At 68.0% G+C, this 25,613-nt stretch overlaps 10 protein-coding genes across 10 annotated transcripts; 4 read left to right on the top strand and 6 right to left on the bottom strand.

Annotated features, from left to right (window-relative positions):
• The first annotated feature begins 928 nt into the window (after positions 1-928).
• Positions 929-3,058, top strand: FA09DRAFT_331481 (hypothetical protein). Its single transcript, XM_025743046.1, has one exon. The coding sequence runs from the start codon at positions 1,084-1,086 to the stop codon at positions 2,920-2,922; it is 1,839 nt and encodes a 612-aa protein (XP_025596522.1). The 5' UTR covers positions 929-1,083; the 3' UTR covers positions 2,923-3,058.
• On the bottom strand, positions 2,994-6,045 carry FA09DRAFT_96375 (hypothetical protein). Its single transcript, XM_025745922.1, has 3 exons — positions 5,775-6,045; positions 4,688-5,714; positions 2,994-4,637 (listed from the first exon to the last, which is right to left on the bottom strand). Coding segments are annotated over exons 1-3 (2,601 nt in total). The 5' UTR covers positions 5,777-6,045; the 3' UTR covers positions 2,994-3,065.
• Positions 6,046-6,588: 543 nt separating this feature from the next.
• Positions 6,589-9,400, bottom strand: FA09DRAFT_96345 (hypothetical protein). Its single transcript, XM_025745921.1, has 5 exons — positions 9,129-9,400; positions 8,437-8,609; positions 8,111-8,369; positions 7,169-8,039; positions 6,589-7,044 (listed from the first exon to the last, which is right to left on the bottom strand). Exons 1-5 carry the CDS (start codon positions 9,255-9,257, stop codon positions 6,668-6,670), a joined length of 1,809 nt encoding a protein of 602 aa, XP_025596520.1. The 5' UTR covers positions 9,258-9,400; the 3' UTR covers positions 6,589-6,667.
• Positions 9,401-10,476: 1,076 nt separating this feature from the next.
• FA09DRAFT_321412 (eukaryotic translation initiation factor 3, subunit 6) lies at positions 10,477-12,418 on the top strand (the record flags this gene model as incomplete). The annotated part of the gene is made up of 6 exons (XM_025741018.1): positions 10,477-10,615; positions 10,816-11,036; positions 11,122-11,861; positions 11,921-12,023; positions 12,081-12,137; positions 12,197-12,418. The coding sequence occupies 6 exons, from the start codon at positions 10,477-10,479 to the stop codon at positions 12,416-12,418; spliced, it is 1,482 nt and encodes a 493-aa protein (XP_025596519.1).
• Positions 12,419-12,548: 130 nt separating this feature from the next.
• FA09DRAFT_362188 (putative sterol carrier protein) lies at positions 12,549-14,161 on the bottom strand (the record flags this gene model as incomplete). The annotated part of the gene is made up of 4 exons (XM_025745446.1): positions 12,549-13,064; positions 13,130-13,878; positions 13,932-14,052; positions 14,111-14,161. 4 exons carry the CDS (start codon positions 14,159-14,161, stop codon positions 12,618-12,620), a joined length of 1,368 nt encoding a protein of 455 aa, XP_025596518.1. The 3' UTR covers positions 12,549-12,617.
• Positions 14,162-14,817: 656 nt separating this feature from the next.
• On the bottom strand, positions 14,818-16,952 carry FA09DRAFT_310998 (acetyl-CoA synthetase-like protein). Its single transcript, XM_025740652.1, has 8 exons — positions 16,765-16,952; positions 16,427-16,706; positions 16,257-16,373; positions 16,013-16,200; positions 15,777-15,947; positions 15,554-15,719; positions 15,316-15,500; positions 14,818-15,226 (listed from the first exon to the last, which is right to left on the bottom strand). The coding sequence occupies exons 1-8, from the start codon at positions 16,911-16,913 to the stop codon at positions 14,848-14,850; spliced, it is 1,635 nt and encodes a 544-aa protein (XP_025596517.1). The 5' UTR covers positions 16,914-16,952; the 3' UTR covers positions 14,818-14,847.
• Positions 16,953-17,140: 188 nt separating this feature from the next.
• FA09DRAFT_331478 (NAD(P)-binding protein) lies at positions 17,141-18,859 on the top strand. The gene is made up of 7 exons (XM_025743045.1): positions 17,141-17,428; positions 17,501-17,917; positions 17,980-18,040; positions 18,107-18,230; positions 18,293-18,337; positions 18,413-18,528; positions 18,608-18,859. The coding sequence occupies exons 1-7, from the start codon at positions 17,377-17,379 to the stop codon at positions 18,822-18,824; spliced, it is 1,032 nt and encodes a 343-aa protein (XP_025596516.1). The 5' UTR covers positions 17,141-17,376; the 3' UTR covers positions 18,825-18,859.
• A 189-nt stretch (positions 18,860-19,048) lies between these two features.
• On the top strand, positions 19,049-21,430 carry FA09DRAFT_331476 (hypothetical protein). The gene is made up of 10 exons (XM_025743044.1): positions 19,049-19,534; positions 19,595-19,664; positions 19,725-19,843; positions 19,908-19,994; positions 20,057-20,317; positions 20,413-20,520; positions 20,588-20,648; positions 20,723-20,848; positions 20,905-21,177; positions 21,262-21,430. Exons 1-10 carry the CDS (start codon positions 19,151-19,153, stop codon positions 21,405-21,407), a joined length of 1,635 nt encoding a protein of 544 aa, XP_025596515.1. The 5' UTR covers positions 19,049-19,150; the 3' UTR covers positions 21,408-21,430.
• A 91-nt stretch (positions 21,431-21,521) lies between these two features.
• FA09DRAFT_331475 (ribosomal protein S7) lies at positions 21,522-22,240 on the bottom strand. The gene has a single exon (XM_025743043.1). The coding sequence runs from the start codon at positions 22,226-22,228 to the stop codon at positions 21,533-21,535; it is 696 nt and encodes a 231-aa protein (XP_025596514.1). The 5' UTR covers positions 22,229-22,240; the 3' UTR covers positions 21,522-21,532.
• Positions 22,241-22,469: 229 nt separating this feature from the next.
• Positions 22,470-25,560, bottom strand: FA09DRAFT_362183 (hypothetical protein). Its single transcript, XM_025745445.1, has 4 exons — positions 25,438-25,560; positions 25,072-25,368; positions 23,326-23,783; positions 22,470-23,052 (listed from the first exon to the last, which is right to left on the bottom strand). The coding sequence occupies exons 1-4, from the start codon at positions 25,499-25,501 to the stop codon at positions 22,816-22,818; spliced, it is 1,056 nt and encodes a 351-aa protein (XP_025596513.1). The 5' UTR covers positions 25,502-25,560; the 3' UTR covers positions 22,470-22,815.
• Positions 25,561-25,613: the final 53 nt, after the last annotated feature.

The following is a 25,613-nucleotide window of genomic DNA, read 5'->3' as shown; positions in this document are numbered from 1 at the left end:
GCGTCCCAGTGGCGCTGGCGAGCTCGCGACCTAGCATGCGGCGCCAGCATCAGGCCGTCTCGGACGAGGATCGCTGGTAGCAGCGAGATGCAGGGCTTCAAGCCGTTGAGGCCGTTTGTTTGCAGGCCGCTTGTCAGCCAGCGGCCAGAGTGCAGCCGGCAGACCCTGAAGCGCGGCAACGGCCGTGCTGCGCCCCTACGCCCACGCATCGCAGCAGCATGCTGGCGCAACGGCCATGCAGGTCCCGTGAGGCAGCTGGGCGGTGGCGAAGGGGGCGTCGCAGGCGTAGGAGCGCGGCACGGCAGGAGTCGAGGGCGCTGGGCGCTGCGTGCGCTGTGTCGATGTGTCGCGTGTTGGTCGCGCTGGCGGCGGGCAGCGCGCCTGTGTGTGTGCCTGGCGGCATCGCCGCAGGAGAGATGCACGGCCGAGCGCCACCGCGCCTTGCGCTTCTGCCTGCGAGCGAGCTGCGCGCTGCTGCTGCTCGGTGCTGCCGCCGCTCGCCCCTGGCAGCGAGCTGCGTGCGGCTGGCGGCGCCCGCGCCCATCGGCGCTTGACGCGGCTCTCGCTCTGCGCTGCTGCAGCCCATCCCCCGTAGGCACAATGCTGCCCTCCGCTGCGGCCGCAATGCTGCGAGGCAATGCTCCGCTGCCCGCGGCCGAGCAGCACACCCCTGGCCTCCTCAGCGCTTGCTCCTCTGCACGCGCTGGACGCCGGCAGCCGGCTGCAGCGTTGCAGCCGGCTCCCTGACGCTCCTGGGCCCCCCCACCGGGCCTTTCTCCGGCTGCGCTCAGGGGCCGCCGGAGTGCCACCGAAGTGCAGCAGCGCTGCAGCATGCGGCCGTGCAGCGGAGGGCCGGCATCGCAGAGGCATCGCACAGGCATCGCTCAGGCATCGCTCCATCGCGCCTCCGACCAGCGCACGGGTGCGTCTGCCCGCCACCCCTGGGCCACGGCCGCGGTGGGCGATCTCGCACCGCCGGTACAAGAGGCAGCACCACGCCGCCTTCCTCGCCCGCTCGCCGCTGATCCCTCGTCCTCGACTCTCGCTCTCGCTCTCCATCTCCTATCACTTAGCCCCTCCACCATGCCTGCCTACCCGCCTGCCCTCGCTGCGGGCCTGCTGCCGCCCTTCTCGACGCCCGGCGCATCCACCTCGGCGCTGCCGCCTGTCGCACCCGCTCCGTCGCCGGCGCCATCCGCCTCGCGCGGCCTCTGCTTCTGCGGCGCCGCCGTCGATGCTGCCGACGCCCTCGCCGACGACGCCAGCTGTGTCTCCGACGACGACGACGAGGCGGCCATCTACTGCTCGCGCGCCTGCGCCCGCGCCGACGCCCTCCACGCTCTCCTCTCTGGCGGCTCGTCGTCGGCCGACATGATGCCCAGCCTCTCCAGCGACAGCACCTCGACCGTCTCGACCGTCGGGCCACGCACGCCGCCGCGCCTCGCCTCGCTGCCACGGGAGCCGGCCGCACCGCGCGCCGACATGGACGCCCGCCGAGCCAGCAAGGCGCGTGTGCTCGCCTGCGCCAGCAAGCAGCTGCAGAGCCAGTACCCGGACCTCAACATCGGCCTCGACAGCACCGGCCACATGCGCCTCAGCAGCGTCGCCGCCGAGGCTCCGGCTTCCGACGACGACGCCATGGCGGCATCGCTGAGCCTGCGCCTCGGCATGCTCGGCGGCAGCCACTACCGCCGCATCCAGGCCCTGCGCCCCGTCTTCGAGTTCAACGACAGTGACGCCGACGGCGCCGAGTCGCCATCGTCGAGCACGTCGTCCGGCTCGTACGTTGCCGCACCGTCGCACGCCTCGCCCGAGCGCGAGCAGGCCCGCCTCGCCGCGCTCAACGCACCCGCCCAGGCCCGCGCCCGCCACGCCCGCAAGGACGCCATGGCCGCCGAGGCACTCAGCTCGGCCCTCTCGCCGCCGGACTCCGGCTTCGCCACGGCACTGCCGTCGCCGGCGACGCGTGCCAGCTACCTGCACCACTCGCACAGCCGCAGCGACGCCAGCTCCGCCAGCGACGTCAGCGGCTCGGGCAACTCGCTCTTCAGCGACGACGCCGGCAACCTCTCGTGCCGCAGCCGCGCCACGACGATGAGCACCTCGGAGCGCCCGCCGCTGGTCAAGGGCCTCTTCTGCACCAACCCGGACCGCTCGTCGCGCTCCGATCTGCCCATCCCGCCGGCGCCGGCGCCCACGTCGCGCGAGCTCGACCTCCGTGCCGAGCTGGCGGCCCTCGACGCCGAGCTTGACTCGACGTTCGAGGCATTCGAGTTCTGGGCCGAGGAGCACTCGCACGGCAACGTCGAAAAGTGGAGCTCCGGCCTCGAGACGGACGCCGACGGCAACCTGCTCGGCCTGGCGCTCGGCGCCATGGGTCCGCTCTGCTCGACGCCCATGCCCAGCTGTGCGCAGTTCGCCAGCCAGTCGGCCCTCTTCGGCGGCGGCTTCGACGACTTGCCCACCACGCTGCCGCTGCAGTGCCGCCGGCCGAGCCTGGCGCCGCTCGACATCGACGCCAGCCTCAGCGTCGACCGCTCCGTCTTCGAGCCCGACAGCCCGCTGCTGACGCCGCCGTCGTCGAGCGCCCGCGGCGTCACCGCCGCATTCTCCTCCTTCTGGCGCCGCACTACGACCGTCTCGCCACCATGCACGCCCGAGGACGGCCAGCCCTTCGACTTCACCCAGCGCAAGCCCACGTCGCCGCCGTCGCCCACGGGCCGCGAGCGCGAGCAGGCCGAGCGCCTCGCCGGCCGCATCGATGCCGTACTGCGCAGCCGCTGGAGCAACGTCAAGGGTGCCTTTGCGCCGTCGTCACCACCGGCTGCCGAGGGCAAGTCCTCCGCTGGCCCATCGCCCACATCTCGTCCCAGTCTCGCCCACAAGCGCAGCCGCGCACTTCTCGCCGCCATCGCCGCTTGAGCTCATCTCACACACACGATCATTCACTCGCACTGCCTCCGTCTGCATTCCTTCCGCGCATTGCATCACATCGCTCCTTCATTGCTCCATCATCTGTACACTAGCCTGCTTCAATCACACGTCACATGCTGCCCACCTCATCTTCAGAGTGCCAGGCCCACGCGTGTCTGAGGGAAGCCGGCGCGAGGCACCGACGGCGGGGGACGTGACGGCGGCGGTGTGCGCACGGCGGCCTTGAGGTTGAACATCGAGCGCGTAGCGGGCGGGACGACAGCCGGCGCATCAGCCTTGATGGACGGCCGGCGCACGGCGCTCTTGATCTCGCCCTCGATCCGTCGGCTGCGCTCTGCCGCTGGCGACGCCGGTGCCGAGCCGGCATTGGCGTACGGCAGCACCCCACCGGTCGATGGCGACGGCACGCGCGTGTGCAACCGGTCGCGCATGGTCTGGACGGCCTGGCGATGCTCGTCCATGTCCGAGCGGCGGCGAGGGTAGGCGCTTGGCCCGGGCACGTATGGCTTGACCTCCTCGACCTCGTCGTCCGACGTCGAGAACGCCAGGAAGAAGGAGCTGCGCCGCTCCGTGGCGTTCTGCCGCTGCGCGAGCGGCGACTGCGAGTGCAGGTCGTCCGAGGAAACGGTGACGCGAGCACCCGTGCCGGTCTTGTGCGGGCGCTCTCGCGTGCGCTGAAGCGAGAGCGCATCGAGCATGGCATATTGACGCTTGGCCGCCGTCTGCGAGGCGATGCTCGGCCGGCGCGAGTTGTCCGCCTCGAAGGTGGCGCTCGGCGACGACAGCGCCGGCGTGAGCGGCGGCAGCGTCTCTGCGTAGGAAGAAGTCGGCGAGAACGTTGCATCGTCGCTCGAGCTCCACGAGGATGGACTCGTGCTCCACACGGAGGCGCGCATCGCTTCGCTGAGCGTCAGCGGATGGACATCGATGGCGCGCTCAGCTGCCGAGTAAGGGTGCTGTCCGGAGAGCTCCAGGCGGAGCGAGCGCTTCGGTGTCAGGCGCCGTGGCGCCGGATCGAGGATGACCGGCGAGCCGAGTTTCAGCGCCTTGTCCGAAGGGATCGGAAGCGCAGGCAGGGCGACGCAGGGGGCGGGGCCTTGGGGCGGAAGCGGCAGGCCGCGGATCGGGACACCCGAGGCATTCGAGGCAGAGTTGGCTCGCACCCGTCGGAGAGTCAGGGAGTTGCGAGCGGCCCTTGCATGAGCTCGCTCAGCTTTGGTCTTGCCCAGCACGGCGCTTCCGTCTGAGCGGACCATGGGGGCGCTGGCCGCCTGCTCGTCAGCCATGTGCTCCTCGTCCTCGCTGTCGGCGGCCAGCAGAGGTTCCACGCCGCTGGCAGGTCGCATGACCTCCAGAGCCTCGCGTGCAAGGGCCAAATCACCTGTGAGGCGAGCTCGTTCGAAGGCGAGGACAGCTTGGTCGAGCGCGAGCTGGGCAGGACCTGGATGGACCTCGTCGCGCGGGCTAGGCGAAAGTATGGCGGCCGCTTCGAGCGTCAAGCCGGTCCATTCGGTCTCGGCCATCTCGGGGGATACCTCGCCGGGCATGTCCTGCATGCAGCACCGGCTGCTGGACGACCGCGACGTGGCGTTACTGAGCGCTGAGCTGCGCTTCGAGCCAGCTCTGCCGGATAGACGGACGCTGGTGCGCTGGTTGCCCATACGAAAGGACTGCTCAGCCCGCACAAGGGCAAGCACGAGAGACTGAGGCCAGAGTCAGCCTCTGCTGCCGCCCTGAGAGGCACAGCACTTACCCGCAGCATCTTCTGCCAATGCACAAGTTGCTCAAGGCTGTCCAGCTGGATGCGCCATTCCTCGGGCGGAGCCCAGCGGCCGTTGACGTCGGTTGGAGGAAGCACCGAGGCCGCGCCGCCGATGCGCAGGACCCAGCGCTCGGAAGACGAGCGCGAGTCGGCTACGGCGATGAACGTCGTCGACGAGAGCGTGAGCCGCTGTAGCTCCACCAGGCCATCGCCCTTGAAGATGTGCAGACAGGCAAACGGCGCGGCCGTGCTCTCGCCGAGGCAGTCGAACTGAGGTGTGGGCGGCAGCGAGTCGTTGTCCCAGTGGATGCCGAGGCCCTCGCGCACGGTGGCGTTGCTGGAGAGCACGAGGCGCCGACGGTGCCAGCCGCGCTTACGTGCTAGCGCCATGCCTTTCCCCGCATCGAGCTTGCTGACCGGCTCGTCGAGCAGGATCGCACGTCGCAGGAGGCGATACTCCGCCGGAAAGGCCGGGCAGACCTTCGGCAGTCGGCTGCTTGCGCTGCCTGACGAGGCAGTGGCCGGCGACCAGGGCAGGGCGCGGGTGTCTTTCAGCGTCTCGAGCTCTGCTGCGCGGCGGTCGAGCAGGGTGCGAGGCTTGACCGAGCCGGCATGCCTGGTGCGCCAGGCCTCGTCTTGAGGGTCGTCGAGTGCCTCTCGCAGGTACGCCATGCTCTGGTCCGGAGAGCGCTTCGCTGCGCGAGCCTCGGGCGTCGCATGGGCGCGCACCTCTGGTTCGAGCGGCACCCGCGGCGCAGGGATGCACAGCGGGCCGATGTCGTCGATGGTGGCGCTCAGCTTGCTCCACGAGGCGCTATTGCGCAGCGTGCAGCCTGGCAGGTACACATCTAGCTGTGGCGGCGGCGGAGAGAGCGGGACTGCAAGCTGAAGTGCGTGCGGCGGCGGCACTGGCTCGCCGAAGAACTTGGCCAGCTTGTCGCTGTGGCTTGCCGTGCTGCTGCTCCGGGCAGCAGTAGAGCGCATGGAAGAGTCGCGTGGCGGGATGGCTGTGCGCTCCCTGTGGTTGGTGAGGCATCAGCAGATGCGATCCGGTAAGGCGAGCTCTAAGCGCACTGACATGGACAGGACGAAGATGCGTCGGTGGGTCGGTGTGAGAGAGCTCGCGAGGCGGCGAGCCTTATATATGCGCAAGGCGTCAGGCCCTTGTTGTAGCGCAGCTCGGGAAGATCACAGTCGATCTGCGGAGTCGAGTGCCTTGCTAGTCATGACGCCGGCTGTCCATCTACTGCCGTGGCGAGGTTGAGTACGGGCCAAGCACGTCGGCGCTCTGCCGAGGCATGATAGCTCGCGAGAGACGAGAGTTGAGCCAGGCAGCGCGGCAGGCGCTTTGTCGGATCGCACGAGAGACAAAGGACCCTCGCTGCATTCATGTGCTGAGCTTTGTTCTTCCCGCTGTGTGAGAAGCGTGCCTGACGAGTGTCGAGGACAACAAACAAAGCGCCCCGGGAGAAGGCGCCCGACCTCAAGACCCACGCGCGCGCGCATAAGGCGCGGCGCCGCGTACCGTTCATGCGTCGCGAGGACAAGACGTCGACGCGCGATGGAGACACGACGGTCCCGCTGCCGTGTCAGCCCCCAGCCTCGGGTCCGAGGGAGATTTAGGTCGCCGCGGGCCGGGCTGTCCGGGATCGCGCCGTGCTCGCAAGAACAAGAACGTCCTGTCCGTCGTGCCTGCGGGAGGCGCAGCGGCTGCGCCTTCGAGCTGAAGGCGCGGCCTCGCGACTGCTCAGGGGCCCAAGAGGAGCGTCGAGCTGCGCCCGTCGGACGACGCCACAACGGCCGAGGCCCATGATAAATGGCGTCTCATTAAAGGTGGCTTGACGAGCGAGCGGGCGCATCTCAACGAAGGTGGCTTGGTGGCGGCGCGAGCGCATCATCATCGACGCGGAACGGAGGCGGCCGCCTGCTGGATCGCACGTTCGCGCTCCTGCAGCTCGCGCTCCTTGCGAGTCAGCGCCGCCTCACGCTCGGCGAGGGAGCGCATGTCGCCTGACACATCGCGTGGCGCATGCTGCTGCGGCGGCGGGGCAGGAGCATACGAGGAGTGGTCGCGCGGCGCACCCCACTCGCGCATCGGCGCCTGCTGAGGAGCTCGCCGATCGACGTCGCGAGGCGGATATGCCGCAGGTGGCGCTGCGCGATAGTCTCGCTGCGAGTCGAGACCACGAGGCTGATCGTACTGGCGCGGCGCTCCAGGGCCCGCTTCACGAGCTGGCCGCGGCGCATACTCGTCACGCGGACTGATCGCACGAGGAGGCTCTTGAGCGCGAGGGCCGTACGCTGCGCGCGGCGCCTCGTGCGGAGGGTAGTTGCGGCGCGGGTCAGCGCTGCGAGCCGGCTCCCGCGGACCCTGTGCACCTCCGTGAGCTCCACGAGCGTCAGGCTCGCGCGACAGACGTGAGGCTGACGGGCGCCGGTCGTCGCGAGCAGCTGCGCCATGGTACTCGTCACGCACGCGAACGTCGCGAGACTCTAGCGCCGCGGCCGGCGGCTCCCGCGGTGCGCCCCATGCTCGCATGCCGTTGATGGCCGGAGCGCCAGCGCCAGGCGGGCCGCGCTGTTGAGCGGACTCGACGGGTGCGAAGCGATCGCGCATGGCCGGCAGCGCATCCATGGCTGGACGCGAGTCGTAGCGAGCCTCTGCGGGCAACTGCTCGGGCCCCCACTGCGTTTGACGCTCAAGGTCCGGATGACGAGCTGGCGGCGGGTTGTCGGCGCGGAAGCCAGACTTTGATGCCTGGCGCGGTGCAGACGGACGCTGTGAGCCTGCCGCAGCGATAGAGGCATGCGGCGGCTCGTCGTAGCGCGAGCGCCCAGCCGGCTCGCGTGGAGCACGCGAGTCGAGCTGAGCAGATTCTGCAGACCGGCTCACGACAGCTGCAGGCGTCTGCGGCTCGTAGCTGCGCCGGTCTCGCGCAACAGCCGCTGGCTCGGCCATACGCGAGTCGATCCGAGGACCCGCAGCAGGGGCGGGTGCATCTCGAGGTGCGCGGTCGTCGTACGACGAGCGGGATCCCCACGCAGACGGCGGCGGACCAGCATAGTCGCGGCCCGGCGCGTCGCGAGAAGGACCCTCTCGCGCAGACGGCTCACGGCTCATCGGAGCGTCACGCAGGGGCGCCTCGGCGGCCGGCGCAGCGCGTGCACCCCAGACTCGCATCTGCGGCTCGCCCGCTGCGCCCGAAGTACCTGGTGCGGCTCGCGACGGCCGGCGATCGTCGTAGGCTGGGCGCTTGTCGCTTGCCGGAGCGCCTCGTGGAGGCGAACGAGTTGGACCTTGGCTGCGGTCAGCGACGCTGTCGGGAGGCGGAGCAGAGGAATGCTGCAAAGGCGCTGTGGTCAGGTGGTCGGCTCTGCGATGGCCGACATCCACACTCACCGCCGGCTGCTCGCGCCCGCGGAAGCCGTTGCTAGGCTCAGGATAAGTGTCACGCTGCCGTGGTTCGACGCGCTCAGGCGCTGCTGGCGGTGCTGCGTCTGAAGGACGGTAGGAGTCGTAGCGCGAGCCAGCCGGCGCCGCTTCGGGTGCACGATAGCTGGATCTGTCGTGCTGCACGGTGGGAGGCTGCGACGTTGGCGCTGGCGCACCGCGTGCTGCGCCGTTGCGCCTCGCATATGCCGAGGCGACTGCGTTGGTCTCTTCTGCCGGTCGCTGCGAGATGCGTTACGGTGGTCAGAGAGACCCAGCGATGAGGAAGTGCGCCGCGATGCATGCTCACGCCGATATCGCGTCGCTCGTTCTGCGGGTAGCGAGACTCGCGCGCTGAAGCCTGCTTCTGATCTTGACGCTCGTTCTGCGACGCTCGGTCGGGCTGCCTACGGTTCGGCTCGGGCCGCGCTGCGTCTTGCACAGCGGCAGCGGGTGCGTCGTTCTGATCACTGCGTGGACGCTCTGAGGGAGATCGAGGAGCGGCCGAGAGAACGAGTGAGCGAGCTGCAGCGGAGCATCGAAGTGGCGTTCTGTTCGAGCGCCTCGAGCGCGAGGAGCCTATGAAGTTGCGCCAGACGTGCTGCAACGGACGGCCGGGTGCTGCGCACGACAGCGCAGACACACCGGCAGTGCGAATGACGGCGCGCCAGACGGGCGTCTGGGCCGCGACGAGCCCGACCGCATGCCAGCAGCCAGACTGGAGATCGACGCAGAGTGACGTCTGGCTCGCGATGAGCCCGACAGTGCGCACGAAGCGCTCGCCAGAGGATGAAGAGGGGTGCGGACAGATGCTCCGCGGTGCCACAGAGGTGACGCTGCAATCGCCTCTCTAGCCAGCCAACGCGACGCGCTCGAGCGCGAGCGGCTCGCAGTGCAGCAGTGAGCCAGAGCAGTCGCGCGCTCCTTGGGCAGATCGACGCCGGACGATGGCACGGCGGCGATGACGACGACGGAGCAAGGAACAGGGACGCGGATGCTCACTCTGGCGGTCCTGCTCGAAGCGCTCGCCCCAGCGACGCTTGCGCGTGTCGCTGGGCGAGTTCGGTCCGCTCTTGCTGGCGGGCGCAGCAGCAGCTGCTGTCTCGTCCGAGCGGCCACGCACAGGTGCATCTCTTGCGGCGTCGGAGTGCTGGCGCGAGTTTGAGCTGCTGCCTGCCGTTCGGCCTTCCTGCTTCATGGCCACATCTGCCTCGCGCGTCTGCGGCTCCTGCGACGAGCCAGCTTGGCGGCCCGAGCGCGCCGCCGCGCCAAAGATGCTCAGGCCCTTCTTCTCTTCCGGCGCCTCTGCCGGCGCTGCGGGCGCGCTGGACGCCGCCGCTGGCTCAGCGGCGGCGGCAGGCGAGCTGTGCTTGGGTGTGCCGGTGGGGAAGGTCCATGTGGCCGTGTCGCTGGCGGCATGGAAGAAGTACACGCCGCCGCTGCGCGCCTCGACGCGCTCCCAGCCCGCCGGCAGCTCGGGAGCAGGAGGCGAAGCAGTGGCAGCGGCAGCCGCGGGCGCAGCGTCGGCCGCGCTGACGGCAGCTTGTGCGGCGCCGGCGATGCGCACGCCGTCGTTGCTGCTGCTGCTCGCGTCTGCCTGTGGTGCTGCATCAGACGGCACTGCCTGCGCCTCGGCGGCAGGCTCGGCGCTCTCTGCCGGCGCCGCGTCCTCGGTGGAGGCTGCAGCTGCCGGCGCCTCGGCAGCGTCGAAGCCGAGATCCACGACGGGCTCGTCGCTGCCCTCGATGCCGAGGTCGACGACGTCCTCGTCGGCATCGCCAAAGTCGAGCGGGTCGTCCTCGGCGAACATGGCCGGGCAAAGGGAGGAGGGATGGTGGTGGAGGCGAAGGACCAAGCGCGCAGGCTTCGCGCGCGGCGCAGCTCGAGCGCCGCCGCGAGATGCACACGACCGCGCGCCGCGGCGGCGCCGCGGCGCAGCAGGCAGCGCAGGCGCTGCCTCCTTCTCGGCGCGCCTGCAGCAGCTGCAGCGCATGGCGCGCTCCCTTGTCGTGCGTGCCCGGCCTGCCCGCCAGGCTTGGCACACTCAGATGCTGCACAAGGGTCTCTCGTGATGCTCGAGTGGGCATGCCTGTGCCGCTATCTCGGCGGCTGCATTCCAGCTCTCAGCGGTGCCGACGGGGCAGCCTTGGCGGGTGCTGGCGCTCGGGCCTGGCGGTGCGGCTGGCGCTGCAGCGCCGTCGGCCGCCGGGGCCTGGCGAGAGCGACTCCGCGCGCGTGATTTGCGCTGGCGGTGCGACGGGCACCTCGCTCGGCTCTCGCTTCTTCCCGGCCAGGCACCCTGCACCACCTCCATCTCCACCCCTCTCGCACCCCTGCCGTACTGCCCAGCATGGAGTACGACCTCACCTCGACGGTGCTGCGCTACACCGACCGGCATCTGGGCTTCCCGCTGCTCAGCCACCTCGCCGGCACCGGCTGGTACAAGCAGCAGGACATTGCAAAGGCCCAGTATGAGCTGGCGCGCGGCAGTGAGTGGAGCGTGCCGGAGAGGCGAAAGAGCATCGTGGCAGGCAGGGCGCAGGCTATGGCGCAGTGCGGCGCTGCTGTGGAGCGAGTCATAGCAGCGCAGCAGATGCCTTGTCCGTGCGCTGCCCTGTCTGCTGCGAGCAAGCCGGCCCTGGTTCTCGCTGCGACTGTCCGCCTTGTTCTGACGCCGCCACGCCGCCAGCGTCCATGGTGGACTACACGCTGCAGCTGCACGCCGAGGCCTTCCCCGGCGCCGCGCCGCCCGCCGAGCTCGAGACGCAGCGTGCCGAGGCCGTGACGCGCAACGAGCGCCTCGGCCGCGACGTCGAGACGGTGCTCAACGTCATCGAGGACCCCAGCGTGGCGGCGGCGCTGAAGCAGGACAAGGCGCAGAACTTGATCTGGCTGGAGGAGAACTACAAGGTGCGTGTGGCGTGTGCAAGTGGAGATCTGCAGGAGTGCTGCGGGCCATGCGGCGGCAGTGCGTTGCTCACCCTGCCTCGCACAGCTCACCGAGAGCCAGATCAACGCCCTCTACCACTACGGCTACTTCCACTTTGCCTGCGGCAACTACGGCGAGGCCTCGTCGTACCTCTACCACTTCCGCGTGCTCTCGACGGACCCGGCCCTGACGCTCTCGTCGCACTGGGGCAAGCTGGCGTCGGACGTGCTGACGGGCTCGTGGGACGATGCCCTGTCGGAGCTGAACCTGCTGCGCGAGGCGCTCGACTCGGGCGTGTACACCGACGGCGGGCACGAGGGCGCGCTGCGCCGCCGCACCTGGCTGCTGCACTGGTCGCTCTTTGTCTTCTTCAACCACCCCGAGGGCCGCGTGGGCCTCGTCGAGATGTTCCTGGCGCCCGCCTACCTCAACACGCTGCAGACGTCGGCCTGGTGGCTGCTGCGCTACCTTGTCGCCGCCATCATCATGACGCGCCGCTCGGTGCGCACGTACGCCGTCACGGGTGCCAACGGGCCCAGCAAGGTCAGCCCGGCGGCGGCACTGCGCGACGTGGCGCGCATCATCAGCCAGGAGGAGCACCGCATGCAGCCCGACCCGCTCGTCGGCTTCGTCAAGCAGCTCTACGCCGACTTTGACTTTGAGGCGGCGCAGGAGCAGCTCAAGCTGGCAGAGGGTGTGGCCGGCGAGGACTTCTTCCTGCAGGAGCACGCCGCCGACTTTGTCGAGGCTGCCCGGTATCTCGTCTCGGAGGCGTACTGCCGCATCCACCAGCGCGTCGACATTGCGTGAGTGCGAGCAGAAGCGGATAGCAGGCGGCGGCGCGCTGACGACGAGGGCGTCACAGGGACCTCTCGGCACGGCTGAACATGTCCAAGGAGGACGGCGAGAAGTGGATCGTGAACCTGATCCGCGACACGCGCGCCGATGCCAAGATCGACTTCAAGGAGGTGAGCTTCGCGGCGCGAAGCGACGTCTAGATGCCGGAGGCTGACTCGCGTTCGCAGAACATGGTGCACATGAACCAGACCCACCCGCCCGTCTACCAATCAGTGATCGAGAAGGTGAGCAGCATGCAGGATCGCGTGCTTGATGCTCGAGGGCTCACGCCTCTCCTCGGCAGACGCGCGGCTTCAGCTTCCGCACGGCAGCGATGGGCCAAGCCATCGACCGCAAGGCGCACCCGCCGGCGAGCGGCGACGGCGGCGCCGGCGGCGGCCGTGGCGGGCGGGGCGGCGCTCGCGGCGGGCGCGGCGGCGGACGGGGCGGCAGCACAGGACGCGGCGGCGGCCGGAGTGGCGGCCGCGAGGAGGGCGAGGGCGCGCAGAGCGAGATCGCGGCCTGAGCCAGGAGAGAGAAGGAGGAGGGACAGAGGGGTGGGGCTCCGTTTGCGATTTCTACATGTATATCAGCAAAACAGGCGCGCCTCGATGGGCGCGTCAATCCATCGCACACACTGCAGCACACAGCCGAAGCAAGGAACGACGCATCGCATTGCGAGAGGGAGAGAGGGGCACACAGACAAGACGTCATGGCCGGGCGCCTCACTTGGTCACCTGCGGCTCCGGGATGCTCGGCGGCACATAGTCGCTCGTCTGCTTGCTCCGCACCTTTGCCAGCTCGGCGTCGGTCATGCGGCGGCACTCGTCGGCAAAGTCGTAGCCGAAGCGGCTGCGGTTGTGGCCGCCCTCCTTGTAGAACGGCGCCTTGCGCAGCACCGTCACGACGCACGAGCCGCCCAGGCCGATGTTGTGCGTCAGTGCCGCCTTGACGTTGGGCACCTGCAGCTGGCCCGCCTCGCCACGGAGCTGCAGCGACATGTACGCCACCATGCCGAGGCCCGTCGCGCCGAGCGGGTGGCCCTTGGACTCGAGGCCGCCCGAGGGGTTCACCACCCACTTGCCGCCGTACGTGTTGTCGCCCGACTCGACGAGCTTGTGCGCCTCACCCTCGGCGCAGAGGCCCAGAGCCGGGTACGTCACCAGCTCGTTCTGCAGAGAGAGAGAGAGGGTGAGCTGCTGCGTTGGCCGTCATGCCCTTCCTTGCTGCCACTCACCGGCGCGAAGCAGTCGTGCAGCTCGAGCACCTGGATGTCCTTGGGGCCCACGCCGGCCTGCTTGTAGGCGATGGCCGCCGCGCGGCGGCTCATGTCGGCGCCCGCCAGCTCGATGCGCGAGCGGTCGTTGTAGAGGCGCGGCGAGTCGGTGGCGACGCCCATGCCTGCGACCTCAATGGCGCGGTCCTGCAGGTTGTGCTTCTTGACAAAGTCCTCCGACACGACGATGGCCGCCGCGCCGCCGTCGCTCGTGGGACTGCACATGGGCAGCGTCACCTCGCGCGTAATCTTGCGCGCCTTGCTCACGTCCTGCGGGCTCGGCGCCACGCGGAACTGCGCGTACGGGTTCTTGACGCTGTGCTTGTGATTCTTGCTGGCAATGGCGGCGATGTGGTCCCAGGTGGCGCCGTACTTCTCGCAGTACTCCTGCCCCGCGGCGCCGAAGATGCGCGCGGCAAAGGGCCCAAAGTCGTCGGTCTCGTACTCCTTCTCGCCCTCGATCTCGAAGAGCTGCGACATGGTGCCCTCCATCGGCGGCGCACGGTCGTTCCACGCCGAGCCGAGCGAGCCGGGCGCCATCTTCTCGAAGCCGAGCGCCAGCGCGCAGTCGGCCTGCCCCGCCTGGATGCTGTTGACGGCGAGCACAAAGGCCGACGAGCCGGTGGAGCAGTTGTTGTTGACGTTGATGATGGGAATGCCCGTCATGCCGAGCTGGTAGAGAGCGCGCTGACCGCACGTCGAGTCGCCGTCTGCGCGTGTGTGTCAGGGTGCCGCGTCTGCCGAGCACGGCGCGCACACTCACAGCAGTAGCCGACGGAGGCCGTCTCGACGTCGTCGTACGTCAGGCCGGCATCGATGAGCGCCTTGACGGTGGCCTCGAGGCCGAGCTCGGGATAGTCGCGCTCGCCGCGCGGCTTGTCGAACTGCGAGCACGGGGCGTCAGTGCGCTGCTGGCGGGCGCGGGGCCAGGCGCGCACGCACCTTGGTGAGGCCGACACCGACGACGTAGGCCTTGTTGGGAACATAGGGCATGGTGTGGTGTGTGTGTGAGGGGTGAGTGAGGGTGGTGGAAGGGTGCAGAGGGTGGAGAGCGTGTTGCGCTGTGCCTCTTAAGCCGAGCGGCCGGGGGCGCCTGCCCAGGCGTGTGAGAGGCGCACGCTTCCCCCGCGCCCGCACCGAAGCGAGCCGGAGCGAGGCGAGCGGCGCGGCGCAAGGCAGGCACGCCGCCTGTGTCGCGCGCATGCGGGGTACGCGCACGGTGAGATCGCAGCGCAGCCGCTCCGGCAGGCGCGCAGCCGGCTAGGCTCAGGCGTGCAGGCAGCTCGACGTCCAGCTCGCTCCCTTACGGCCGACGCTCGGATCACTGCTGCCGTCACAAAGAGCAGTGTCAAAGCCAAGTAGAAGGCTGTCAGCGCGCAGCCGCTCAGGATGCGCAAGTGTGGCGAGCCGGCTCGGCTGCGAGCCGGGTTCAGGCGAGGGCGCGGCGCGTGGCAGGCAGGCAGAGGCGTCTGCAGACGAGCAGCGAGCGGCACCGGCTCCGCCGCCGGCTAACGCAAGACGCCGGTCCGGGCCGGAAGGACGTCGGCTTCCCACGCCCGATGGCTTGCCTCTGCTCCGCCTTCCCTCTTCTCCGCATCGCAGCGCTTACAGGTCGCCCGATGCCGCAACACGCATCAGTCTGTGTCGCTGCAGCGGATGCCATGCAATTCCCTCGCGCCTCACAGCCGCGCCTTCGGCTGTCCCTCCAGCGCCTCCTGTTCCCGCTTCGCCAATGCTCTCATCTCCTTCCTCAGCACTTTGCCACTGGCGCTGACCGGCACATGTTCCAACACCCTGACTCCTCCTCTCAGCCTCTTCTGCGCACTCGTGCGCTCCTTGACCCACTCCTGCAGTTCGCGCGGCAGCTCCGCGCTCGGCGCGACGCCGGCGTGCAGCTGCACGTAGGCGCGCGGCAGTTCCGTCGCTTGCGCAGCGTCGTAGATGCCCACGACGGCCGCCACGGCGACGGAGGGATGCTGCAGGAGAATGCCCTCCAGCTCGGCGGGCGGCACTTGGAAGCCCTTGTACTTGATCAGCTCCTTTTTGCGGTCCACGATGCTGGGGAGCCAGAGACGTCAGGGCGCCGCGTCAGTCGAGTCGAAGCCAGAGACGCAGCGCAAAGCCCTCCGTCAACCTTGCCTACTCACGTAAACTGCCCGCTCTCATCCACCACCGCCACGTCGCCCGTGCGCAGCCATCCGTCGTGCGTCTTTGCGCCGCGCGTGGCCTCGGCGTTGCGAAAGTAGCCCTTTGTGATGTTTGGGCCTCGGAGGAGCAGCTCTCCCCGCTCCCCGGGCGCCGCATCAACGTCATCATCATTGAGCAGCCTCGCCTGTTTGCAGGAATCAGCCGACTTGAGCGTGGCTCGAAGCGCGGCAGACTCACTTCGAGACCAGGAAGAAGCCAGCCTACCGAGCCCGACTTCATGCCGTGATTCATGCCGACGGCACTGACAGTCGTCTCGCTCATGCCAAAGCTCTGCAGGATCGGCACGCCGAAGCGCTTCTCTGCGCGCGACTGCAGCTCTTCGGAGAGGGGCGCTGCGCCGCAGCTGTACTCGGCGTGCGTCAGCTATGCTGGGGAAGCAGGAGGAAGAGACAAGACGCACGCGATGTGCTCCAAGGACCCGAGATACTCCTGCGTGCCCTTGGCGCTCGAGAGCAACGAGACAATGATGGGTGGCACTGCTTGCGTGCCTTGAATCTGGTATTTGCGCACCACATCGCAGAACGCGTCGGGGCGAAAGGGAGTGAGGATGTACAGCGTGCCTCGCATCGCTCTGCGCTCTTCGTCAGCGACAATGCAGTACGCTGCGCGAGTCACCAGCCGGAAGAGCGCGCTCACAGTGGCAGATGTACGAGCTTGATGAGTCCGACGGCATGGAAGAAAGGCAGGCAGCCAAGGGTGCGCTTGGGCCCGTCGTACAAGTCTGGAATGGCCTGCAGCGCCAAGAGCATGGAGACGACGTTGCGATGCGAGAGCTCGACGGCCTTGGGCAGGCCTGTGGTACCGGAACTCCAGGGCAGGTAGCACTGCCACAATGAAGGGTCAGTGCGCTGCGGCAGGATGGAGGCGATGGCCTACGCACGGTTTGCTCCAGGCTCGCGGGCTGGTGTGCTTCTGCCCGCCGAGAGTCTTCGAGCGAGATGAGGAGACGTCCGACGAAGGTGGTAGCATTGCCTGCATCGACATCAAGTACGATGGCCTGTCACCGCTGCATCAGCCTCGGCCTCTTCAGTCCCCAGGGCTCATGCGCACCTTGTCCCACGGCAAGCCCGCCTTGGTCAGGTTCGGCAGCAGGCGGCTCGTGACGAAGATGCGCTTGGCACCCAGCGTCTTCCAGATGTGCCGCAGCTCGAGGCGCGTATAGGCTGGATTGATGAAGGAGGCACGCAGGCCTGCAAACTGCGTCGCGAAGAGCGTGACGATGAAGTCGATGCCGTTGGGCAGGAGCAGCAGCACCGCATCGTCGGGCCGCAGCCCGCTGCGCAGCAGACTGGCGCCGAGACGTTGCGCGGCACTTTTGAGCTCGCCGAAGCTGGTCGTGGCTGCATCAGGTGCTGCGTTGCCCGGCCTCTTGCTCTGGCGCAACTCACGTTATCCGCCGCTCCTGGCCCTGGCACTCGGCGTACGCCAGGCGCGCATCGTCGAAGGCGACGTCGTCAAAGAGGAAGCTCCATACAGACTGCTGCGGCAGCTTGGGTGCCGGCGTGCGCGAGCGGTAGATGATCTGCTTGCTGGACATGCTTGCAGGTGGTGGTCGTGCGCGAAGGCCAGTGTGAGGGAGGGCGAAGGATGGAGCTGCAAGATGGACCACTGCGTTGCCCCGCCCACGTCAGGCGCCGGAGCGGGTATCGCGGCATGCGCGTGGGAACACGAGCTTTGCCTCAGCTGGACCCCTCCGCAGAGCTGGCGATGTCCGGCGGCTGCGAGGTGGCGACAGCCACGTGATGCCGATCGCATCTCTCGGCGCCCGCTGCCTGTGCCAGGCTCTCGCAGGTGCCGGTCCGGCATGGCGAGGCTGACAGGTGCGGATGCGGGGAAGGCGGCCGGAGTGCCTCGGCCTCGGCGTGCATGCGCCATGTCCGGCGAAGCGCGAGCCGGGCGGGCAAGAAAGTCGGGCGCCGCGTGCCGCCGCTGCCTGCTTCTCATCCTCAAGCCACGCCGCTCTCCGCCTTCTTGCTCCGCACCACATCGTCCAACACACCATGCCGCTCTCCGTCGACACACTCGTCAGCCTTGTGCGCCTGACCGTTGCGCGTGAGCAGCACGGCGGGAGCTATCCGCGGGCACAGGTGCCTGTGCGCTGACTCTGTCTCCCTTGCCGCACAGACCCCGCCTCGCTACTCGCCTTTCTCGCCTATCGCTACCAGCAGAACGCCGGCTCCATCCCTCGCGATGGCCTCGTGACGACGGCCTACGTCTGCCTGGCACTCTACGCCAGTTCCTGGCTCAACAACCGTCTGCGCAACGGCCTGCTCCCGCTCGCGCGCCTCAACGCCAAGACGTGGCCGCAGGAGCTCGTCTTCGTCACGGGCGGCGCCGCGGGCATCGGCAAGCTGACGGCCGAGAGGCTGGCGCACAAGGGCGCCAAAGTGGCAGCGGTGGATGTGGTCGACTTCAAGCCGGAGCATGCCAACATCAAGACGTACAAGTGCGACATCTCGGACATCGAGGCGCTGCAGGCTGTGCGGGAGCAGATTGTGAAGGACTTTGGCTTGCAGGTCACCATGGTCGCCAACATCGCTGGTGCGTGTCCTGTGAAGGAGGCTCAGCCGCGCAGGAGGCTCAGTCGCGCTGCTGCTGCACAGGCATCAACAATCAAAAACTCATCCTCGACCTGACGGCGCGCGACGTCGACAGGATGCTCAAGTGCGTTTGCGTGCTTGCGCCTGCTCGGCCTCTGCGCGCACGCTGATCCTCCTCTCTCGTCGCCAGCGTCAATCTCAAGTCGCACTTCTGGACGGCGCAGGTCTTCCTGCCCGCCATGGTGAAGCGCAAGCGCGGACACTTCCTCAGCGTTAGCTCGACGATGGGCCTCGTGGGCATCTGCCACCAGAGCGTGAGTATTGCGTGTGTCTCGCAAGTGCAACGCTCCTCTCTTGCTGATACAGTCCTGCACAGGACTACGTGGCGGCCAAGCACGGCATTCTGGGCATGCATGAGAGTGTGAGTCTCCGCTGAGCGACCAGCTATGCTGCAGCGCGCGAGACCGAGCCTGACGCTGTAACCTCGCACACGCAGCTGCACTACGAGCTGCAGAAGATGTACAAGACGCCGCACGTGCGCACCAGCACCGTCGTCATCGGCCACACGCGCACTGCGCTCTTCAACACTTTCGACGTCGGCGTCGTCGGGCGGTGCGTGCCCCCCCCCCCCCCCCGGTGCCTTTCGCTATGTTGCCGTGTCGTGTGCTCACGCTCGTCTCTCTCTGCACAGCTTCCTGAGCCCCTTACTCGAGCCCTCAGCGGTGGCAGACCGCATCGTGGCGCAGTTCGAGCGGCAGGATGGCGGCATGATCCTGATGCCGTTCACCAACGAGCTGCTGCCGGGCATCAAGGGCTTCCCGTACTGGCTGCGCAACGTGCTGCAGGCGACGAGCGGTGCAGATGGCGCGTATACGTCGCGGCCGTCGCGGGAACAGCTGGGCGAGTAGGGTCACTCCTGAGATGAGGGCAATGCAATGGTGCTCGTGATTGAAGGCAGACTGTGCGCTGCGGCATGTGCCGGCTGCCTGCTGAGGTGTCGTGGTGCGGAGAGAAGAGGCGTCTCTGGGCCGCGGCAGCAGAGCGGGCCGCGCCGCGCCGCCCGCCGCGCACAGAGCGAGACGCGTGCCAGAAAACACCCGCGGCGCTGCGACGCGTCTGGTGTTGCTCTCCAGCCTCCACGCCCTCGACAGCTCAAAGCAAGGCTCGCAGGCCGGCGCCAGCAGCAGGCGTCAGCCCAAGCGGACAGGCACAGATTGCCAGAGAGCGGCCCACGATGGACTTCACCGCAGCCTACCGCGCCACGGCGCTCTGCTACTCGCCCGGCTCCACGTTCCTCGCCTCGCTCTCCGGCGGCGCCGGCGGCCAGGTCGTGCTGGTGCGCGCCGCGCTCTCCCTCGCCGTCGTGCGCACCTGGAGCTTGCCGCTGCGCATCGCCTCTCTCTCTTGGTCTCCCGACGGCGCCTATCTGCTCGCGGTCGCACTGGCAGACGCTACGATCTTTGTGCTGTCTCTCGACCCGGCGCGCGAGGCGCAGCGCGGAGAAGACGCGGGCGAAGGCTGGGTGGCGAGGATACAGGCGGGCGCAGAGGGATTGGTGGCGGCGCAATGGGCGCCGCATGCCGCGAGCCACACCGTGCTGTGCTTCAGCGAGGATCAGGTGCGTGGGGAGCACTGCTCGCAGGCCGACGCATTTCGCTGATTCTTCGTCGCGGCTTAGCTGCGCGTCTCGGCATACGAGCTGGCCACGCAACGAACGACGCTCTTGGAGGCGCCAAAGACTGCCAAAGGTGCGTTCTGCAGGGCCTCCGCTCCGCCTGTGTCGCATCTGATCACCTTGGCATCGACAGCATATGGTAATCCACAACACGCCTCCTTTGCCCTGCTGCAGCGCGCAAACGGCAAGGATGGCATCTCGGTGCTGTCGCACAGCACGCAAGCGACGCGTCCGGCATGGACGCTGAGCGAGGTGAGGCGCGCTGCCCGTCGAGACCAGGAGCACAGATGCTGATGCTTCCTACTTCATCGCACAGAGCTTCGCAGTCGCCACGAACGACGCGGCAGACTTGGCATGGGCGCCTTCTGGATTGTCTCTGGCCGTGTGGGAGAGTGCGCTCGAGGTGCGTTCGCGGTGCAGGACAACGCTGTCCCCTCCCGCCGTCTAATTCCTTGCGCCTTGCAGTACAAGCTTCACATCTACACGCTCTCCGGCTTCCTACGCGCCACATTCGCCATTGGCGCGTTGGAGGGGCACGTGGAGAGCAGTGGTCCCGGGGGAAGTGATGCGCCACAGCCTCGGCTGGCGGCGAGCGGCAGTGTGCGACGACGCAACGACGACGAGGCAGAGGCGCTGCGGCGCGTGGCCGGCGGCGCGCTGGGCATTCGCACGGTGGTGTGGAGCCCCAATGGCAAGATGCTGGCTGTGGGAGGGTATGATGAACAGGTGAGTGGAAGCTGGTAAACGGCTCATGTTGCTTCATGCACGTAAAGCAGAGGCCGGCGGTCCCGGGGCTGACGTAGCGTGTCGGATCCTCACAGGTGCGCGTGCTGGAGGATGCCAATTGGGAGGAGATGGCGACGCTGGACCACGCTAAACGGAGCATCATGCCCACTCCGGCTGCGCGGCACGAGGCGTACGGCGAACTGGTGAGTTTGCAGTACATGTCTCTCACGCACACGCTGCGTCGTCTGCTCAGCATCTCATTCAACGCAGATCGCATGGCGCGAGCCGAGTCGCTGGATCGAAGAGACGGGCGGGCGCGGCATTGTTCCATGTGAGTCGAGAGTGTGCGAGAGAGGCCAGGCGTCCGAGCCGAAGCTGAGTGATTGCGCGTCTCTCGCCGATCAGACGAGCGCGGCAGCTTGCCGGCCGCACCAGCAGCGTTGCGAGTCGACCACGCAAAGGCGAACCCCAAGGTGGGCGTGCATTGGCTCGCCTGGTCGCCCGACGGCACGCTGCTGGCGACTCGGAACGGTGCGTCTTTACACCCCTCCTCGTCACTGTTCATGCTGATCGCTGCCGCTGTGCAGAAAATGTGCCAGCCTGTCTCTACATCTGGGCCTTTCCCTCCGACTCCGACAGCGCCGGTGCAGAAAGCACGCCGTATCTGCTAGCGCTGCTCTCTCAGAGCGCAGCCATCGAACACGCCGCGTGGCGCCCGGCTGCTGCTTCCCACGACGGCGGCAGCGGCGGCGCGACCCTCGCACTCCTCGCGGGCGGCGCGGCGCTGTATCTCTGGCGGCGCGAGGATGCGCAGCGGGAAGGGACGAGACAGAGAGCCGAGGCTGTGCCTGTGCCTATTGGTGCGTCCCCTTCTTCTCTTACGAAGCCAGCAGATCCAGGCTCGCCTCGCTGACGCCCACCCTCGGTCGGCTCTCTCCAACCAGATGACTTTGCTGCCAGCGAGCTCCTCTGGTCGCCCGACGGCCAGAAGGTGACGCTGCTCGACGGGCGCAAGGGCGCGTTCTGCTGCGCCATTGATGCGCCCGACGAGGCGTCGTTTGCGAGTCACGAGAGTGTCGATGAGCGATGACTGCAATGGGAAGCATGTGGTCGTTTGTGCGCTGTATTGCTGTCTTGCCCTTACCCCCTCTCTCCTCTTCTCCCGCCCTATCTGCTCCCCGTGCCTGCCCCCGTCCCCCTTTGCCCTGTCTCCGCCTACACGCGCACTGCGGCATTGCTGCGGTTCAGCGTGGCGACCTTGTGTGCCTCCTCCTTCTTCTGCAGCACACTCGAGTTGCCCTCGAGCACGGCACAGACCTCGCGTGCGAGGCGTGCATCGAGGAAGCGGTCTGCGCGCTTCTTGCTCGCCTCGATGATGGCGACGATGGCGCGGCGGCGCGACTGGCGCTCGTGCAGCGCCAGCGGCACGGGCACCGACTTGCCCGCCTGCTTGCTCGTCTGCATGCGCGTCAGCGGCGCCGCCGTCGCCACGGCACTGCGCAGCGCCACGAGCGGGTCCGAGTGCAGCCACTGGGCCATGTGCGAGAGCATGCCGAGCACGTGTGCGCGCGCCTGCGCCTTCTTGCCGTCGCGCATCAGGTGGTTGACAAAGGCGCTGAAGAGCGGGTCGGAAGTAGGAGGGAGTGCGGAGGCGGAGTAGCCGGACTCGGCAGGCGCCGAGGGCAGCGGCGTGGGTGCGCCGGGCAGCTCGAGCGGCGCAGAGGCGGCGGCAGGGGCGAGGGGCGAGGGAGGCGAGATGTTGGGTGCGCTCATGCGCGGCCGCGGAGACGTCGGCGGCGAGGTGCTGGGCAGGGCAAAGTGGCGCACGCGCGACGACGAGGCGACGGCGCTGCGCTGCAACAGCCGTGGTGCGGCGGCCCGCAGCGGCTGGCGGGCGAGTGAGAACGACATGCTGATGGTGGTGGAGGGAAGAGGAAAGACCAGGCGAAGGCCGGCAGGATCTTTCGCCTCTCCTCCGCCTCGCGCGCGTCACGTGCCGCCCGCTCTCGATGAGCTCGCCGACTGCTGCCAACTCCAGCCACGCCTCCACGACTCCACCTCGAGCACGAGGCACACTCCATGCAAACACAGTGTGGGATCAATCTCTGGTTTACATCCGCAACGCCATAGTCAAGGTGCGCGCGCGCGTGAGGTGTGTGTGTGGTGTAGCGCCCAGCCATCAAGAGGCCTGGACGGCTGCGAAGAAGCGAGCGTCGCCTTGAGAGGAGGACGGCGCAAGCCATGTTTGGGGTGGTGGGACATGCGGGGACATGTGGGGAACGTGGGTGGTGAAATGTGCAAGTGCGGAGTGGAAAGGGGACCCGAACGGACAGCGCTGGCTGCCGCTCAGTGTGCACGAACGACGGCGAGAGGTGCCTGCTGCTCGTGCGGGAAAGTGGACGTGGGCTGAGTGTCAAGCGTGACATTCAGGCCCTGCGACGCAAGAGTCTCGACTCATGCGCCGGTGCGCTCCTCCACTGCGCTACACGACGATGCGCTTAGAAGCGCATGTTGTGCGGGTACGTGCCGTTGCTCAGGCTGAACGTGGCGGCGAGGTACTTCTTCTGCACGGGCGAGATGGCGGCGAGAAGCGCCTTGTCGAGCGCCTTCTGGTCGGCAGCCTTGCCTGCCGGGTGCGCCTCCTTGTTGGCCGGGTCGGCAAAGAAGGACGCCTCGGGCTTGGCGCCCTTGGTGGCGGCGCGCGCGAAGTACGAGTCGTTCAGCTTGGCGTCGACCTGTGGAACGAAGGTGAGCATGAGGGTCCGGCATCTGCGGCTGCTGCTGCTCGGACATGGCCCGTCTTCCTTGCTTGCACTGCAGCGTTGGCTGGGGCATGCTCTGCCAGCCATGGCGCCCGCCCGCTCCACGCGTGCTCCCATCTGCTGTTGCCGCGCTGCCCTCTCCTGCCAGTCTGCTCCTCAACTCGCCCCGCTCTGACGCCTGCCGTCTTCCCATCGCCTTCGCTGTCCGCCATCTCCGCTGCTCCGCCGTCTGGCCTGCCAACTCACCTCAACGCTGCCAATGTCCAGCTTCGTGCTGGTGGCAATGACGTACGCCTGGTTCACGCGGCGGATGGGCACGCCGTTGACCTTGAAGGGGCCGGTGACGAGGAGCAGGCCGCTCTCGAGCTGCTTCAGGAACACGACGCGCTTGCCGCGGAAGCGGCCGGCGAGGAGGATGAGCACCGTGCCGGGCGTGATGCTCTTGCGCAGGTGCGCCGGGTAGGCGACCTTGCGCGTCTGCTTGGGCACGGCCACGTCCTCGGACGGGTAGAAGCGCGAGGCCTTGGCCGTCGGCACGCTGCGGTCGCCGCCCTTCTTGAGCGACTTGGTGCTGCTCGTGGCCGGCGCCTCGACGGCGGCCTTGACGCCCTTGCGGTCGGTGTGCTTGTAGCCGCCCTTCTTCTTGTACGCCTTGGTGCGCGACACACGGCCGGCCGAGGGCGCAATCTTGCTGTTCATGGTCACTGCAGGAATGCCGCCATCAGCACCTGTTACGACGTCGCCGATGTGCAGCCCTGCCTCTGCCTCCATCTCTCCGGCTGCATCTTCTCTGTGCGTCCATGCCCTCTGTGCTGCTCTGCATCCCCCTCTCTCTGCCCGCCGCCTGCTCCGCGCCTGTCCACACCCGCCAGCGGCGCCACCCGCCCCTCGGGCATCCTCCACTGCCTCTCCTCTGCATCTCCTCTCCTGCGCTGCAGCGCGCTGCAGCGTGCTCCGACGATGCTGTGTGGCGCATACGCACTCTTGATGGGCCTGGACGTGGGGGAGGAGACGAGGGTGGTGGGCGAGAGGCTTGTCCTTGATGTCGCCGCTGTCCCCGTCTCAGCGGGAAGGGGAGCTGTTGCTGCCCTGGCCCGCAGCGGGCCGACGCGCGCGAGACTCCATGCGCCGTCCTCCTTCGGAGGAGAGACGCGCGCAGTCGCTCTCGTGACTCGGGCAAGTGGGCGTGGGAAAGGGTGCACTGTTCCCACGGCACCCCAGCTCAGAGCGCCAGAACATTCTGCCGGCAGCCTTGCCCTCGCTCTCCTCCTCCACTTGCCAGCCCTCAGTCTCATCTGCAGGCTCCCTCACAGCACCGCATGGTCTGCGCATGCAAAGAGACAAGAGATGTGGATGAAAAAAGCGCGTACAAATACAGTGAGCCGTAGAGAGACAGAGGTATAGCTGGACAAATGTGGCGCGGTGAGTGTATAGGCGCAGGGCGCCCGGCGGCGCACGTCGCTGGCTGCGCGTAGGACAAAAGATGTCGCATGACCGAGCGGTTGCGGAGCAGACACACAGCGCTGTGAGCAGATGACTGGAGGGCGTGCAGCGCTTGACGGACGCCTCATGCCAGGATGAGCCGGTCGCGCGACGCCGAAGAGAGTGCACGTGTGCGCGGAGGCGAGAGAGGCCGAGGTGGCTTGACGAGCCTTGCCGACGACTACGCAGAGGCGATCTTCAGCGCTCGGTCTGAGCGCAAGAGGGACGAGTGAGAGTGTCAGCACTCCCTTCCCTTGCGCTACACAACGAATTCTGCGCCGAGATCGCAGAACACACAGGCCACGCGTCATTCGCGGGATGACTTTGCCTCGCAAGAAGGCTCGAGCACACACATGCAGACATCCGCAGAGCGCTGAGGCTCGAATGGAGACCGTGTCGCAGTGGCACACCGCCAGCCAGCAAAGGCCAGCAATGACGCGTCGCTGGTCCCATCGATCTCGCGCCCCAGCGCGCGTCCATCGCCTTGAGGGGTGCAGAATCCAGACTCACCGCCGACCTTGCACCGCAGCAAGAAGCCCACCACCACCTCTCCCTCTTTCGGCGCGGGTGCCGCTGTGAAGTGGCGTCCGGCCAGGCCGCCGAGGTACGCGGCCGCCGCGTCTGCATCTGCGAACTCGGGCGTGCTGCTCGACGCCGCCGCGTCTGCGCCTGCGCCATTGCCGCTCGCGGGCGCAGGAGAAGAAACAGCCGCGCGAGGATAGCTGTGTGCGAGATTGTGCGTCGTGACGTAGGCGTGGAGTGCGTCGGGCGGGAAGGTGGAGAAGTCGAGCAGCGAGGGCGTCTCGACTGCGAGAGCAGAGGGCGTGAGTCGGACGACACATGCGAAGTCTCTGCGCCAGAGAGAGGGCAACTCACGCTTCTCGGGAGCACTGCCACTGGCGTTCACGCCCGGTGCGGCGCTGGCGGTGTTCTGAGACATGCTGTCAGAGGAGAGAGGGGTGAGGGTGCGGAGCCAAGCTGCGAGGCGCGTTGGCGCTGTTGTGCCGGTGACCGGCTCAGGGCCGCACGTCTTGCTGCCCCGCACGGCACCC

The sequence above is a fragment of the Tilletiopsis washingtonensis genome (genome assembly GCF_003144115.1).
Source record: "Tilletiopsis washingtonensis strain MCA 4186 unplaced genomic scaffold FA09scaffold_18, whole genome shotgun sequence".
NCBI lineage: Eukaryota > Fungi > Basidiomycota > Exobasidiomycetes > Entylomatales > Tilletiopsis > Tilletiopsis washingtonensis.
Note: the sequence above shows the minus strand (reverse complement) of the source record. Positions and strands in the feature narration are given on the sequence as shown.

What these genes read in the sequence shown, in the direction of transcription:
- FA09DRAFT_331478 (XM_025743045.1), top strand. Translation starts at nt 17,377, where the DNA reads ATGCCGCTCTCCGTCGACACACTCGTCAGCCTTGTGCGCCTGACCGTT. An exon ending in CATGGTCGCCAACATCGCTG is followed by an intron (nt 17,918 to 17,979) that starts GTGCGTGTCCTG and finishes GCTGCTGCACAG; the next exon opens with GCATCAACAATCAAAAACTC. An exon ending in GACGTCGACAGGATGCTCAA is followed by an intron (nt 18,041 to 18,106) that starts GTGCGTTTGCGT and finishes TCTCGTCGCCAG; the next exon opens with CGTCAATCTCAAGTCGCACT.
- FA09DRAFT_331475 (XM_025743043.1), bottom strand. Translation starts at nt 22,228, where the DNA reads ATGTCGTTCTCACTCGCCCGCCAGCCGCTGCGGGCCGCCGCACCACGG.
- FA09DRAFT_310998 (XM_025740652.1), bottom strand. Translation starts at nt 16,913, where the DNA reads ATGTCCAGCAAGCAGATCATCTACCGCTCGCGCACGCCGGCACCCAAG. An exon ending in AAGCTCGTACATCTGCCACT is followed by an intron (nt 15,948 to 16,012) that starts GTGAGCGCGCTC and finishes CGAAGAGCGCAG; the next exon opens with AGCGATGCGAGGCACGCTGT. An exon ending in GATGAGAGCGGGCAGTTTAC is followed by an intron (nt 15,227 to 15,315) that starts GTGAGTAGGCAA and finishes CTGGCTCCCCAG; the next exon opens with CATCGTGGACCGCAAAAAGG.
- FA09DRAFT_362183 (XM_025745445.1), bottom strand. Translation starts at nt 25,501, where the DNA reads ATGTCTCAGAACACCGCCAGCGCCGCACCGGGCGTGAACGCCAGTGGC. An exon ending in TGGCAGTGCTCCCGAGAAGC is followed by an intron (nt 25,369 to 25,437) that starts GTGAGTTGCCCT and finishes CTGCTCTCGCAG; the next exon opens with TCGAGACGCCCTCGCTGCTC. An exon ending in TGGACATTGGCAGCGTTGAG is followed by an intron (nt 23,053 to 23,325) that starts GTGAGTTGGCAG and finishes TTCGTTCCACAG; the next exon opens with GTCGACGCCAAGCTGAACGA.
- FA09DRAFT_331481 (XM_025743046.1), top strand. Translation starts at nt 1,084, where the DNA reads ATGCCTGCCTACCCGCCTGCCCTCGCTGCGGGCCTGCTGCCGCCCTTC.
- FA09DRAFT_331476 (XM_025743044.1), top strand. Translation starts at nt 19,151, where the DNA reads ATGGACTTCACCGCAGCCTACCGCGCCACGGCGCTCTGCTACTCGCCC. An exon ending in GGCGCCAAAGACTGCCAAAG is followed by an intron (nt 19,665 to 19,724) that starts GTGCGTTCTGCA and finishes TGGCATCGACAG; the next exon opens with CATATGGTAATCCACAACAC. An exon ending in TGGGAGGGTATGATGAACAG is followed by an intron (nt 20,318 to 20,412) that starts GTGAGTGGAAGC and finishes GGATCCTCACAG; the next exon opens with GTGCGCGTGCTGGAGGATGC.
- FA09DRAFT_96375 (XM_025745922.1), bottom strand. An exon ending in ATTGGCAGAAGATGCTGCGG is followed by an intron (nt 4,638 to 4,687) that starts GTAAGTGCTGTG and finishes CTCTGGCCTCAG; the next exon opens with TCTCTCGTGCTTGCCCTTGT.
- FA09DRAFT_96345 (XM_025745921.1), bottom strand. Translation starts at nt 9,257, where the DNA reads ATGCACCTGTGCGTGGCCGCTCGGACGAGACAGCAGCTGCTGCTGCGC. An exon ending in CTTCGAGCAGGACCGCCAGA is followed by an intron (nt 8,610 to 9,128) that starts GTGAGCATCCGC and finishes GATCTCCCTCAG; the next exon opens with AGCGTCCACGCAGTGATCAG. An exon ending in TAGCAACGGCTTCCGCGGGC is followed by an intron (nt 8,040 to 8,110) that starts GCGAGCAGCCGG and finishes GCGCCTTTGCAG; the next exon opens with CATTCCTCTGCTCCGCCTCC.